Source organism: Melanotaenia boesemani, chromosome 19 (genome assembly GCF_017639745.1).
Source record: "Melanotaenia boesemani isolate fMelBoe1 chromosome 19, fMelBoe1.pri, whole genome shotgun sequence".
Classification (NCBI taxonomy): Eukaryota; Metazoa; Chordata; class Actinopteri; order Atheriniformes; family Melanotaeniidae; genus Melanotaenia; species Melanotaenia boesemani.
This window is the reverse complement of record NC_055700.1, coordinates 23,906,848-23,922,678: the sequence shown is the minus strand read 5'-3', so window position 1 is coordinate 23,922,678 and position 15,831 is coordinate 23,906,848. Positions and strand designations below refer to the sequence as shown.

General features: G+C 38.3%; 2 protein-coding genes across 3 annotated transcripts in view; both read right to left on the bottom strand.

Annotated features, from left to right (window-relative positions):
* The window catches only part of arrdc1b (arrestin domain containing 1b), a 34,603-nt gene extending 27,615 nt beyond the window's left edge, over window positions 1-6,988 (bottom strand). The window contains exon 1 of the mRNA XM_041970434.1: window positions 6,804-6,988. Coding sequence (XP_041826368.1) covers window positions 6,804-6,921 — 118 coding nt within the window. The 5' untranslated portion in view covers window positions 6,922-6,988. The remainder of the gene's footprint in view (window positions 1-6,803) is intronic.
* A 2,926-nt stretch (window positions 6,989-9,914) lies between these two features.
* Window positions 9,915-15,831, bottom strand: LOC121629506 (glutamine synthetase-like). Of its 2 annotated transcripts, XM_041969116.1 has the most exons (8): window positions 15,598-15,831; window positions 15,197-15,253; window positions 14,240-14,414; window positions 12,996-13,157; window positions 12,756-12,902; window positions 12,414-12,541; window positions 12,112-12,311; window positions 9,915-10,893 (listed from the first exon to the last, which is right to left on the bottom strand). In XM_041969116.1, exons 1-8 carry the CDS (start codon window positions 15,613-15,615, stop codon window positions 10,584-10,586), a joined length of 1,197 nt encoding a protein of 398 aa, XP_041825050.1. In that variant the 5' UTR covers window positions 15,616-15,831; the 3' UTR covers window positions 9,915-10,583. The 2 variants fall into 2 exon arrangements, with proteins under 2 accessions (XP_041825050.1, XP_041825049.1); XM_041969115.1 differs by lacking the exon at window positions 15,598-15,831 and having other exon boundaries at window positions 15,197-15,490.

The window sequence follows — 15,831 nt, the reverse complement described above, 5'->3', positions numbered from 1 at the left end:
TCTCGTTTTGTGTGAAAGACCGCCATACTAAGTCACATGATTATAAAAGGTAGAAAAGTCGGCCACAACGTTAAATTTTTTCAGCTTCCCACTTGTAAACAAGGCTTTGGACAGCAGGTTTAGGATGTAACTGAGGCGTCGGACAGCCTGGGTCGCAGCGGTGAGGGAAGAACATCACGTCCACCACCATCTCCCTTCATGCGTGTTTACCCTCGGCATTTTCATTAAGGCAAGTAGGAGAGTCTTTTGTTGTTGTTGTTTTTATTGTAATGTTAATAAATATGCTTTATTTGGCTTTCTAAAGTCGTTATATTCACATTGGCTACCTTCACTTGTAAACTACAGGCAAAGAGGGAGGGAAATAGAAATGGGTTCATCTGTTTGTGTTTGATCAGTTTTTATTTTATTTAATCATCTTATATCAAAATGTCAGAGTGAATGTTTTTACAGATACAGGTAAATACCAAGAGTGCTCTGTGAGACCTGATGGGATGTTAACTGGTTGGGTTAAGTGGTTAAGATTGTGAAATGTAATAGAAACATTAACTAGTTTTTTAATAACACCAAACATGTGATTGCAGGTCAGCCAGCTTAAGAAATGATGGAGGTTGGCTCAGATTGTGCACCATCCCTGCTTCTAGGACACATCAGTTACACCCACAAATGAAGTAGATGGGATCATCTGAGGAAAGAGACGCTGCAAGCAGCAGAGATGGAGGTCCACCAGGATGCAGACACTGGAGTGCTACAGACCAGAGAGGAGACACATAAGGCTGGAGAAGATGATGATCAGCTGATCACAGAGGATGATGATGCATGTGTACAGTCAGACAGTTGGAAGTTTTTTTTTATATTATTTGTGCAGCAAAAATGTGAATTATTTTTGTTTTTTGTACAGAGCTTAAACGTGAATAATAAAGTGTGTCAAAGGCATTTTTGAAGTATTTTGACTTTTCATTGCCTTATAAGCACATAAATAACCAGTGTCAGTTTTGATAATGAAAATTACATTACATTAAATTTTAATTACATTAAAAAATCTTGTGGAGATAAACACTGAATAGAAAACATGATTGTTAACCAGATGAGAAGCTTAACAGTTTTACTTTTTAAAATAATTTTTAACTGAAATTATCAGTCAGAATACATAGTATCAGCACAATGGTAAACAGATATTTCAATTAAAGAAAATACAGAATATGCACATGATATAATGAAATGATATAATAAAAACACGGACGTTGTGGCAAAATATCTTCAAGTAATGTAGTGAATTTTACATCTTTGCATGGCAATGTCAACACTGAAACAATATAACGTGCAATTGTGCTAAAAAGAAAAAACTGCAAATTATGTGCAACTTTGTCAACAAGAAGAACAATGAGAGCAGATCCAGAAGTCTTCTTTATCTGCTGCATGCTGTAGACCTCCATGATGAGCAGGGCTTCAGTGAAGAGTCAGTCAGGTGCTGGGAGTGCAGGACCTGCAGACACACTGACAGACAGACAACAACCATTTACAACAGTGTTCAACCATTTGCTATATTTAGCTTCATTTATAAGGATGTTTATATTATTACAGTTTCTGGTTTACAGGCTGATGCCAGACTGACATGTTAGCTTGAGTAATTATGTTGTATGAACATGTGGTAGGATTATTAGATCATTTAAAACTTTTTCTGAGTTATGTAATATAAATATGAAGTTGTTTCTTTTGCAATATTGTAATGTATATTAATCATTTATGCTCGGAGTTTAAATAAGTAGAGAAATCAGACAAAACAAGTAAAGTAACCCTAACCTTCACTTAACAGCAGGTTAGCTTACCTTTGCAGTGAGACTGTGTTGTGCAGTCCTGCGGTGGAAATGTGAACAGATCCTGCATCCAGCCATTCCTGAAATGTCCGTGAGCTTCCAGAGATTTGTAGTTTCTGAACTGTTCATACGTCCAAACACAGATACCATAAACGAGGTAGCTTGTTATGTCCAGCGATGAGGTTGGAGGTAGTAATGTAGCATCGAAGCTCCATTCCTTAGCTTTGAGGTCGTAAGGATCTATGTTATTGATTGTTGACAGGGGTGCGTGTCAGCTAGTTAGGTCAAGTGTCTGACACAGACGACTGGGAGAAGAGACAAACAATCCTCTTACGAACAGAAAAAAAAACAGCTGTGGTGCTGGACAGTGCTTTGGTTATGGAGGTCAAAGGAGAGATATAATTAACATGACTAAATCCATGAGGAAGAGGAGCAGCTGGTGCCAAGACTTCCAGCTGACAGAGCCCCTTCAATAGACACAGTACAGGCAAATGATGAAGTAAATGTGGATCAATGCCACCCGCCCACACTGAAGGGCATCACAGAGAACAGTCGCTCTGAGTCACTGTTACTCTCACTGTGTAATCACATGTCACGTAACTCATTTCAGGACAAAAGACAGCAAAGTCAGAGGGATTAAAACCTGTTCCTTTGGGTAAAGTTCGTGTACTCAGTCTTTTATAAAAACCAAGTCTCATATAACACCACGGACAAAAGAAAAAAAATAATCAGGCACAAAATGGTCTGATGAAAGGCTACGGCAGTCTCTGAAAACCAAGAAAAACTCTCTTCTAATCTGAGTTTTCTCCATGTGCTGTAAGAATGCTACTGAAGGTAAAGACAACAGTAGCAGAGCAATAAAAGTGACAGCTTTGAGCAGGTAATGCTAGTTGCAGCAGTTCAGGCAACATTCATAATAGCAGAAGAAAGTGTATGTATTTTAAAAAAATGGCTCCTTGTAGTAAATCGCCCTCCTAGATCTCACTATCTACCATATGATGGCACCTCAAGCTCCAAAGCCTGAACAGACTTTATGTTTTAGGTGCACTGTAAACCTTACTTTCAGCATTGTCCTGCAGTTTAACCTCAGTTCAATCAAACTTATACGTGCTTTTCATTGAATTTTAGACCTTAAAATGGTCTGTTGTGTGAAGATATCCAACTTTCCTAAAGCCAATTAAAGTACAAAAAATAATTCATGGGGGATGACAGGGCAAATCATGGAAAAGAAAAATAAACATACACCCAACATCACAGATAAAATGGTGAAGCAAGCACTATGTGTTCAGTTTTACTTTTTTATTTAGCAACCTACTGAGTACTTTTACTCAACCTATAGCTGCTTTGTGGACAAGTGAAAGAGCATGTGGCTTTGAAATCCACATCTACTGAAGAAAACCTCACTCTTCTTAATCAAAGACTGAAATGAGGACTAACCAGGACTGGGAAAATCATTTTGCCGGGTGTGCAGAAAAATAGCGGAAGTCATAGATCATTAGTCATAAACAAAGCGACTCAACATGTGATCCAAACCCACAGGAGCTTAAAGCTTGTCTGTGTGTCACCTGAAACTGAATACATAATTACAAATTTACACTTTTAAGAATTATTGTACTTTGTTTTAAGCCCATGAAGATATAAAACAATGAGAATAAAAATATCAATATAATTTAAATGTGAAGTGACTTTTTTCCAGTCCTACTGAAGCATTTGTGCTTTTCCACAACTGCTTCTGTAATGAAGCAACAAAACCTTCAGCTGTGTGTTTGTGTTGGAGCCTGACTTTAACAGTCAATATCCAGGTAAATAAATGTTTTAATGTATTAAAGTGTTCATGGAAGCTGATACAAAAGGCTCATACATCAGCATCTCCTGTATCAGGTGACTGTAAATGCTACTAAAAGTAGGGGAACAGACAGAGTGGAGGCTAAACTGAACAGAACGACTGCCCTCCACTTCAGATCTATAACTCATTAATCCACAAAGAAGCACCACCTGCCTCGCACTCAGTTTTATTTCAATGCTCTGACTTGGAAACAGGATGCATATTTTGTGTTAAATTCTAGAATAGTGATATTAACAGCACTGTTGCCAAAAATAGTGATATTTCATCAAATAAAAAAATAATACCACATGCTTCCTTGTTCTATGGCCAGGCAGGAAAATAAGAGCAACCTGGATGAACAGTCCTCATTATGCTCTTTAAAACTCTGATTAATAGTTGCACCTTTTCACAACACAAACGGCATTTTTACGGCCAAACTTAATTCCCCTTATATGACATTAAATTCTTTTCTTTTGTTTTATCATTTTTTAATTAAGCTATCAGTCTCTGGAATCAGTGGGGATGAACTTTATTCCACTTTTTTCATCTTATTCAATAGTAGGTAATAAGTGGTCAATATTTAGCTTTTGTAAAGAGTCCATTTTATTACCAGTGTCAGTACCATGTTAATGTTAATATTTACATATTAACAGGCTTATTTAACATAACATGACTTATGAATCATTTTTGGCTGCAGGTTAAAACTGGCTGTGGTTCAGGTTCAACATTATTTGTAATTAATGTGGTGTATTCGTGCAATTTGAATCACAGATACCTGACTTTGCTTTGATCACCATCTTTGTAAAGGAGTAGTAAGTAGAAATGCAGTCTAATGGACTCCATCATCAATAATGGAGCGAGGCTCCGAATGTGGCCACAGAAACATTCAGGACTTTAGAAAACATGCATTTGCTTATCAAAGTCATTGTGAACATAATTCATACAGACTGATAACTGTACACAATGAGCTCCTGTTGCACTATTATTAGAACAAAAAAAGATAAAGATCCATAGAGATCATATGCTAGTGTTATCTGTGTGATGGATAACATATGAGTAGCCATTCAGCACAAACATAGAAAACACAGTAACCAAAACAATATTGTTAATTCTAACTTCATGTTAACGGTGTGTTAAAAACAAGACTGGCAAAACTGGATTATTTCTTTAGTGGGTGCTTTTTGGTGGCAGGAAGCAGCTGGTCTTATGAGTACTGAAACAAAGAGAAAAGGAACAGCTGACTGAACCTGAAGAAATGCTGCAGACTAACTTTAGCCTAATTAGCACGGTGGTCAAAATGTGCTGCAACAAAGGCAATGGTGGTAAAGGCTATTGTGCATGATGAAAAAATTAGCATAGAAACCCTTTATTTAAAAATGTTTTGTTACCATTCATTTTGTAAAACAGTAAACAAACAAAAACAAATAGTCCCATTATTATTTCTGCTCTTAATCAGCATCACTGTTGTCATTTCATGTACAGCTTGAGGAAATGGCCAGAGCATTATCTAGATGACTCATCGTCTTCTTCAATAAAACAAATTCTTGATCAAACACATACAGAAAATGGACTACCTATTCTGACTGTCCAGGCAACATATATACAGACTTTTAAGAAGAAGCCAGTAACTCTCCTGGAGTCTCTTTTTAGGGCAGAAAAACAGGAAATTACCATGTTCAAAGAAAGCAGAGTCATCTGCTGCTGCTGATAGAGTGGATGTCAGCGGGCAGCTATAATGCATTACAGTTCATTACAGGTGCAGAGAAGGTTCAGCTATCTTAAGATGGAGTAGTTTTGCAAATAAGTCAATCAGTCATCCTGAATAGGAAACAAAAGTTGGCAAAAATAAGTTTTAAATTGCTTTCTTTTTTTTTTTACAAACTCTGCAGCGTGTTAGTCAATACATACTGATCATGACAGAAGACTATTTGCTTTAAACAAAAATCCTCCTTTGAACCGGTTTAAGTGCAGACAACTAAAAGCATAATGCGGTCCATTTTGCTGCAGGCATGAAATCTGAGCTCAAACTCTTTTGTTTTATGATTTTTGTGATTTAACTGAGCAGTTCATTAAACTTCAGGAAGCTTGTCTGCTGTCTATCTGCTTTAACATTTGCCAAAGCACAGTTAGTTTAGGAGTTGCTGTAAGTAGAGGTGACAGCTATGATGCCCTACCCTGTTTACAAAGCTCAGCAGGACATTTGACTTTTGCTGTATTCTTCTACTTCTGGTCAGATCATGCATAATGGGAAGTTAACCCAACTGTGTCAGATCACACATGTATATTTTGTCATTAGATACTTAGAAAACAGTAAAATATTAAGTCGTGCTTTTGTAATGTCAGTGATGCTGCGACATTGCATGTGTTCCTGCAGCCCATTATGTTATTTTTTCGACCCTGACAATTATCATGTCTTTGTATCACTACTCCCAGTGAAGAGGCGCTTCAGGTAAACATAGCAGTCCTTTATTATCAGAGAAGAATCCCACAAGGATAACTAAATACAATGGGTTCTTTGTATGAACCAGAAGCTGCCCTTCACCTAATTCTCCCACCCATATTTAACTGTAACAAGGAGTTGTTACCTGATATTGGGCAGTACATGAAAATATACATGAATTTAGTACATTAATCAAGAAATTAGCATTTTGTTCCTTATGATCCGCTTTTCGAGCGCCTCTTACGGTTTAGACAAGACCAGGAAGCAACATGTTATGGTGAAGGATATGGGTTTAAACGGCCCGACTCAGGCAGTCTATAACTAGCCAAAACGGCGCAACAATTTAGCAAACGACGGCTGCTCGTGCAGAGCGGGTTTTTTTCTTTCTCTCCCTCTTTTTTTTATTTTTTATTTTCCAACGTCCACTCCCTGCGCAGCACCGCCACAACGCGCTATGGTCCGCACCAAATTCCCAACAAGAGCCACGAAAAACGAGCCGCCAAATCAGCTGGAAAACAAATATAAAAGGTGGCTCGCTAGGTCCAAATTCTTCACAACATCCTCCATCGCAACACAAAAGTTTATTTACGTCGATCCCTTCCGCTTGCGCGCGCGCGCCGCTGAGCCAGGCGGTGTGGCGGCGACGGTGGTGGAGACACGCTGGCACAAGCAACTGTTCCTCTCCTCCGTTGTTGAAACTGTGCTAAAAGCAAGCGAGGCTTACCTTTATACTGCAGCGCGTGGCCGGTTCGTATTTTCACAGTTCCGCTTATAGATTCTCCCGGACTGTAAACGACCTTGTTGTTGGTAAAAGTGATGTCAAATTCTTGAAGCTTTCCCATGGCTCCTTTCCGCTCCGCTACTCTGCCGTTCTGCGTATGTGCTGCTGCGCTCTCACCTGCCGCCGCGCGAGCTCACCCTCCTTCCCTCCCTCCCTCCATAGCGACCTGTGACGTCAGTTTGACCGCTGGAAGTCGTGGCAGGGATTACAGATGCTCAAAGGCTTTGTGGTCTGAGAACGGACATACTGTCAAAAATTCAGCTACCACATATGTAAAGACATTAACTAATAGTTTATTTAAGATCCATATATTTTATAATAATCAGAATAATAATAAAAACATAGAGAAAACCATCTGAATTATTGTAGGAAAGTTTTTAAAACTTTACCATGTGGAGCATTACATTTAATCATAGTTATGTTTTATTTTATTTTGTATAATCTGGATTAATATTTATAATTTTTTGTTTATATTTTGAGGGCATATTTAAACTAATGACTAAACAGAAACAAATAAATAAATAAGTACATACATAAATAACATAAAAAATAGTATAAAATTATATAGTCATACTGTATGTTTGTTAATGGTGTTTTGGTTTTTATTGTCAAATTTAGTGTCAAATGAGCATATTTTTTTTATTGAATCTATTCCAACCGAAAACTTATAACTTGTTCTGTTATATAAACATGTTCCGCAGTTATAAAAAAAAAGACATTACAGTTTGCTTTATAGCTTATCGAGTAATCAGGTATCACATCAAAATATCATTTTCGTGGATTATTACAGCTACATCCTGTCCCCTTAGCTAAATATACTAAAGATAATGTAAACATGAAACACACGTTCCATTCAAATTTAAATTAAGTACTTTGATAGTTGTGCTGAACAGCAAAAAAGATGTGCAGATTTTGTCATTGCAAAGCATGAAATGACAAATCTACTTCAGAAAACCCATCTCAGAAATTTCCATTTTTCCTAATTGGCTCAGTCTACTTACTTGAAGTGCTATATTATAGCAGAAACCAGGCAAAATCCAAGCAACCCTGCACATTTTCTGAAAGTGCATGTATTGCACAAGAAGAAAAAGTTGTCTTTACCCCCCAAAAAACTTGTTTTTGAACTTCAAAATGGGTAAAACTACAAATTTGGTGTCTCAGATGTGTTGCCCTGCTGTTCCGTGCTTTCTCACTCTTCTGTGGCTGAGTCTTCCTTCATTACTTTCTCTGCTTCACATTAATTCCACTTTTGTCAGCAAAGGTTTTTTAGCACCTTAAAAATCCTCCCCTTTTCTGCATACATCCTGTCTCTGAAGGTACTTCCTGTCTATGATTGCACTTCCTGTCAATGTGCAGCATCAATAGCTACACTGTGCGTATACACATTATGATTGCTGTTGAGCATAAAGTGCTGACAAACAATGTTTCTTGACTGTGGCTTGTTGATTATGCAATATTAATAAGTTCCTTTTACCACAAAGCAAAAATCAAAACATACAAACAGAGACAAACAGTGTTTCACTCTCTTCTTTCTCTACTTCATCATCTGCAGGCTGTCTTAGTACATGACAAATGTTCCCATGACAACAGACAAACACCAGTTCATAAAAACCAAGAGACTGTTTGTATCCATGGGATCTGGTATGTGGGGGGTATCTTATGTGGTCCAAAGAATCCCACTATTTATTTCTTGTGGTATTTGTTGGTTTTGTTTACTCCTGTTTCAAAGGCCTCTCTTTAGATGTTCTGAATAATGAGTCATGTTGATGCTGAGAAGCTGCCAGTGAGGGTATCATATATTAGGTAGTAGCAGGGTGAGAACAGAGGATGAGTTAATACCATATGTCAGGTATGCTATGCATCATGCTGACATGAATTAATGCCCGTATGGGCATAATGACTGGATGACCTCACTCATTTCTCACCAGCAAACATCTTAAAACATTTCTATTGATTGTGGATTTTGATGCTTTATTACAAACTGTGTCATTGTTTTGTAAGAAGGGATGTGATACGTGAAGGGTGAATTACAGTTGTATTCTTTTTTTTCTGTACAGTGGGGTCACAGTGAGGTGATCTGCTGTGACATGAAAACTAATGAAATTGCTCCACCTTGTGGACAAATGAAAGCAAGATTTACATCCTTTACACAAATGCGTAGTTGCACTCCTGCAGTATGTTTGGTCTGTTAATTGTCAGAGCTAACTAAAAGGTCATTGATTGATTAATTGATTCAACAATTAAACTAAATTTGACAGAAGTGACTTCTCTTTAGTCTGCAGGACACGGCGTCTGTGGTTTCCAACAAGAAGTTCAACTTTTAATTAATCAGACCACAAAGCAGTTTTCCACAGATTGGTGAAGCTCAGCTCTTCTTTACATCTGAGAGACTCTGCCTCTCTGAAATGCTCCTTTTATACCCAGTCAAGTTTCTGACCTGTTGCCTATTAAACTAATTAGTTTATTTTAATTGGTGCCATTTACTTTTCCAGCCTTCTGTTGCTCTTGTTCCAGCTTCGTTAAAATGTGTTGCAGCCATCAAATTCACAATGTGCTAAAATTTTTTGTGAAATGGTAAAAATGTCAGAATTTATATTCTATTGAGAATAAAATATGGGTTGATGAGATTAACAAATCGTTACATTCTGTTTTTATTTAGATTTTACACAGAGTCTCGGTCTTTTAAGAATCGGGGTTGCAATCTAGTGTATAATTGTTGTGATTGGTCAGAATCTATAGCAGTAAGTTGAGGTAAGTGTGTGATATTCTGTTCACTTCCTGGCAAGCTGAACCAAATCCACTCAGATTTGGATGTATGTCTGTTTTCTTTGCATGCGCTCTTTATGTATGGAATCACCTTCAAGCTCAGTTGTATTTTAGGATACTGGCCTAAAACAAAGCTGATGATTTCTTTTTTTTAATTGGAGGAGAATGTGTTGGATTTAGTTTTTATTTTAGGCCTTGTGTAATTTAAATTGTACTAACATCTCCTTTTTATGTAATACTCTCATCTTAACCAGCACTCCTAGGAAGAAGAGATCTTGTCAGCTGTAGTCTACTTAGAAGGTTTTATTTTTGTCATTTGATTTTCTTACTACATTATAGACACTTTGTGAACAGTGTCAGAGACTACATAAATGTGAACTTGCTCCAAAACAGACACATGTAACAGTTTAATAAAGATGAACAGATTTACGTTTTAATGACTCACAATTTGCATGTAAGCTCAGAAAATAAACAATTAAAACAAGAAATATCTGTTTCCAGATGTGTCAGTGCTGGTGTACTAAATACTCTTTTCTTCCAGTCTCCTATTTCTCCCTCATCATCATTCTTTACTGTTTTTTGTGTTCATGTGGCATCCCATTGTATACTTCTTCACCATCCTTTTGTGTATAATAGCAGCTGTGCTATTTGTGCTTTTAATTAAATTAACATTTTGTATATGCTTGAATTGGAGCATCTCTTTCTGATGTTTATGCTGTTATTTTACATATGTGATCATTTAGGTCTTTTTGTTTCTGTTTGTTTCTTTTTGGTCTCTTCATCATTGTTTTTTCTTTGGGTCCGTATAGATGTGTTGGGAAATTTTGCATCTCTTCTGTGTTGTGGTTTTTTAAACTGTCTACAGGAAGTCTTAACTATCACAGAGGTTTTTTGAAGCCATGGGCCTGTGCTCACTAATCTATTTACACCTAGACATGACTGTACCTTTTTCATCTATTAGCTTTCTTCTTCTTCTTCTTCTGAACTAAGCAAGCAGGTGTGTGCAATGGCCTTTGTCACTGCGTATGGGTCACAGTTTGCTGAGGGCCGGCGGTCCTCAAAGTAGCCTTTCTCCTCCTGGCCCACCTGCCGTGGGATGCGGATGCTGGCTCCTCGGTGAGCCACTCCAGCACTGAAGTCATTAATGCTGGCGGTTTCGTGCAGACCTGTTAGACGCCTCATGTTGTCTTTGCCTCCATGTGGGTCGTACACACTGATGTGCTCTTTGTGTTTTTTGCTCAGTTTATCAATGGCTTGCTTGATATACCTGCAATCAGAGGAGAAAAGAGTTGGTTGAATTATTTTGAGCCTGAACTAAGACATTCTGGAGACAGTTAGATGTGTGACCCATTAGTCTAACTGTATGAGTGTGCTTGTAAAAATGAGCTGTGGACATCAGATCTTTCTCAGTTTGGGATTTTTAATATGTATTTCTGTGTGTCTGTGTTTTGGCTTCACCAAAGAATCACAAGACAAAGAGAGAAAATTATCTTTAAGTCTTCATGGGATGCAGGAACATTAGAGACCAATTTAAAGTGACAACACAGCTACAGCAGAAATCTAAAGGTATGAAGCTGTAGTGGTGTTATTCTCAGGTAGAGTGGCCCACTCCAAATCTTTGATTACAGCTGGTATACTGCTTTCACATACTTGGCAAAGGGTTTTTGTCAGTGGAAATCTCAATTTCTGTGACGGCTCTGTCTTTCTGAAGGACACAACTTACTATCAGCCTCTGCAAGAAACCTGCCCAGGACTGACATACTGAATGCATAATACTGACAGCAAAGCACAGAGGTGGGAGTGTGATGATAAATGGCTGCATGAGTGCAGAAGTTGCTGGACTTCTGAACAAAATCTGGACAGACTAGATGACTCTCCGACCCAAGAAACCTGACAGATGTAGAATATTTTAGCATCATAATTGTCCAAATTCTACTGCAAAAAACATTCAACGCTAAGTATGTTGTTTGAGTTTAATCAAACAGATCACACTGAGACTTTTAAAAGAGAACCCCCTCGAGCACAAAGGAGTTCAGATCTTTTGTTTCCTGCATGCTATCAACCACAATTAAGAATATGAATACCTTAAAGTTTTCAAGCAAAATGGAAAATAAGACGGGTAGTTTTCCAGGAAGTGGTTAAACAAATCCTGCTGTTTGTTGGCTGACTTTGAGAATATGAACACCTGTTTTGGTTTGATTAGAGTCATTGAGTGGCACATAAAAACATTAAAGCAATCATATCAGTATCAACTGATAAACATTTCTGAAGTATGAAGACAGAAATCATTTAAGACACTTTCATCTCTTATGTGTCAAATATTGAACTAGCCTCTTAGAACAGTCATCTCCAGATTGTTCAGAAGCCAATCTCCACACATTTAAGACCAGAGGTGATGCAGGATTTACAGTAAAAACTTCAAAACAGTGGATCTGCCTGAGGAGACCCCCTTTTTTGAGTCTCCTCTTAAAAAAGTTTAACTCACTGCAGTCCGCCTTGTTCCCTCATCTGTTTGGTACTGATGTTAGTGTGACAACCAGCGCCATTCCAGTTGCCTTCTTTTGGTTTGGGGTCAAGTGTTGCCACCACTCCAAAATCTTCACACACACGGTGCAACAGGAAGCGAGCGACCCAGAGATGGTCTCCCATTTCAATACCTTCACAGGGGCCCACCTGAAACTCCCACTGAGCTCAGAAGACAAAAGTATTACAGGTAAAAACAAGAAATTTAAGAGTTTTGCCAACATGAGGGATGCTTCTTTACACTGTGCAGTGGTGGGAAGCTACCTGAGATGGCATAACTTCAGCATTGGTGCCACCGATTTTGATCCCGGCATAGAGGCAGGCCTTGTAGTGGCACTCCACAATGTCCCGACCATATGCATTGTCTGCTCCCACACCACAGTAATAAGGACCTTAAAGCAGAGGGAAAGGCAGGAAACTGGTAAGACACAGTACATGCAAAACTTGTTGAAATAGTGCTATAAACTGTCAAGTCAGTTGGAGTCAGTGAAGGGATCCGGTTTGTCTATTAAAACACTATAAGCCATACTTTATCATACTGCTACCATTCCCTTATATAACCATGTTAAGTATACAAAAAGGAGAGAAAAGTGAGAGATGATTCACCTTGGGGTGCTGGGTATCCATTTGGGGGCCAGCTAAAAGGATGCCCATCTATTCCTAAAAGAGTGTACTCCTGTTCCATGCCGAACCACAAGTGGTGCTCTTTAACCTCCTCCATCACTTCGTTGCAACTCGCTCTGTGGTTCGTTTCTAAAAAGCAGAGAAAAAAAGCCACCGGGCTCGTTTCTCCAGACCCCACTGAACTAGATTCCAAGAGTAAAAACATGAACAGAAAGAATTTACCTGCAGGGGAGCGGTTGTATTTGAAGACCTCGCAGAGGACCAGTTTGTTGGGGTCGAGGGTGAACGGATCCCTGAACATGCACACAGGAATGAGGTACATGTCACTGTTTGAGCCTTCGGCTTGATACGTGCTCGAGCCATCGAAGTTCCACTCAGGAATATCTGATGGGAAACAGGTGAACCTTAAACTGGATGCAAACGTCTCTGAAGTCACAAACCGGATCTGTAACTATCTCTGCACCTGAAATCACATCAGACTCACTGACACAAATGTTGTTGAGACAATTTCCCATAATGTACATTCTTTCTGTTCTAGTCTTCACTTTTCTGGAATTTACAAACTGTTTGTGTCATATGCTGTATAAATTAAACAAAGATGATGTAAAATGTGAATTTGTGAGTTATAGAGGTACTAGGCTAATTTTCTAGTATTTTAATTGAAGTGTAACATCCTCTGGCGGTATCTTTAGCTTTACACTGTAGTTTGAGTTATGAACAGACCAAACTTGGAGTGGGAAGATTTAATCATCAAAACCTTAACATGTAGCTTAAATTCTTATTTATAAATTGGGCTTTGCTCATTTACTCTACAGTGTTGGCAGAATTAGAGGGAGAACTGAACTGTGTAAAAATGCACAGGCGCCACTTTCAGGAACTTTAAAATGTCTTATAATCTTTGCAATTATCTTCGTCTTTACTTTTTTTTTTTATAAAACTTAGTTTTCTTTGGAGACCTTAAGCCATCCCTTTAGATACATTGTCAGACTTAGGCTGCTGAGAGACATCCATGTATGAATATCTGACCTTGTTGTCATTAACTGGTGCTTCTCTTTTTCTTTCTCAGTAGCTAACAGGTGTTGACCCCTTTTTCCCAACTGCCCTTCCCAAGTCTGGTTCTACTGGAGGTTTTCCTTCTTGAATTGTAAAGAATATTTCATGCAATCCATTGGTTTCCTTAGATCCTCAATTTTAATAAACTGGCATAAACACAGTTATTATAAATTGGACTAATGTGGATCATATAATGAATATGTTTTAATCAGATTATAGCTGGATTACAATTAAGCTGAGTTGAATCAAATTAACTTTTAATCTCTGGATTTGATTTTTTTTTACCTATTGTTTCTATATTTGAAGACAAAGTCAAGCTACACAGTAAAAGGGGTTAAGAAATACCTTTAAATAAATAGAAAAGTATCTAGATTTTTTTCCTCCAGCAGTACACATGCCCGTCAGACTTCTACCTGTGACAGTTGTCGGTTCTGCATCTAGAGTTCTCATCTTGCTCCGGAGACCCTCTCCGCTGCCGTCAATCCAGATGTAGGTGACCTGACACTTCTTTCCCTGAGGCAGGCTCATGTACTGCTGCCGCACGACCTTGTTGAGACGAGAGCTCGGGGAAAGCGATGCCATGTTCACCTGCAGCCAGACGAGTCAGAGATGTTTCCATTACCTCGTGTGACATTTTAACCTTAATGTTCAATGCATTCACTTTCATTTTATTCCAATCTTCTTTTGTTTTACAATCAGTTCACATAATCCTCAGCTACCTCTGTGCTTCCTTATTCATTTTAACTGTTGAGTCTCACATATTATCTCTCTTGACAGCTGAAAATTAGATGCGCTGCTTTGTGTTATTGTGGACCAAAAGTGTGACACATGTCAGATGCAGCAGATAGGGGCAAAATGCTGAAGGATGGTACATTATATGATATGTAGAACATCAGAAACAACTGTGTTTTAACATTGACTGAAGATGAAGCCAATTTGGTTGTTTTTCTTTAAAAATAAAAAAATAAAAAAGGATGTGCTCTTACAGAAGCTTTCTGGTCACTGAGGCTAGACTCTCTTTATTATGGGTAGTAATGTCACCTTTGTGTTTGTGTTGCGAAAACACAAATAACCAGTAAGTCAAACTTAAGTCAGATTTATGCTCCATTATATATTTTTTCTGTTGTGCAGTTGTGCTCATTAGCCTGTATTTTTAACTATTAGAGTGTCATACAAGTTTCTTTCCTTCCTTCAGCTTTAACTTCTGAATACTTAAAGCAATGCTGCTTGACTAAAATGAAGATTTCAGACCATATTTACTGGTTAGTTCAAGTAACTCGAACAGTAGAGCTGACAAGAGCTCAGAAAGATTTAAAGCTCCATCATAACATTTTTTAATCCCTAAATAATGTTAATTTAAATGGACTTACTGTGTGAAAAGCGGCTTCAAGCAGAGTCCAACAACTGCTAGAGTGACGATCCCCAACCTGTTTTTGGTATTTAACTAGAATGTAAACAGTCAAGTTGTTGATACGCAAACGTGCCACTGACCTAACGAGATTAACAAAGGCTCTCTGGAGGCGTAGGCGTGGTTGTTGCTGCTTCATTTGTTTTTGTGTTTGCTGCATAAGGTGTGTTGTTTTCATGAGCAGCTGCCGCCTCATTACAACTTATTACAGCTTCTTTAGACTCTTTAAGCACAGCATAAAATGACTTTCCTGGGCATCAATTATCTCATTCTGTGGCTTATTTCACATTAAACTATCAAGCAAAACCAACGAACAGCTGAGGCAACTTTAAACTCCTACGGGAGGTCATAATGAGCACCCACCTGTGCTGCTGGGGACATCTGCTGATGGGGACCTGCTCTATGTTTGCTGAACAGAGACTCTTACTAAGCACAATTAAGAGACAAAAGGCTGCTTGGATGTTCAGTTTCCATCATATTAGCTATACGGAGATCAGGCAGGGGGGTAGAAATTCAACAACTCCTACAGAAAAAGGAGCAGTGACATGGGAGTCAGACTGGGAGGGTGTAGATCAGGGATCACCAACTCTGGTCCTC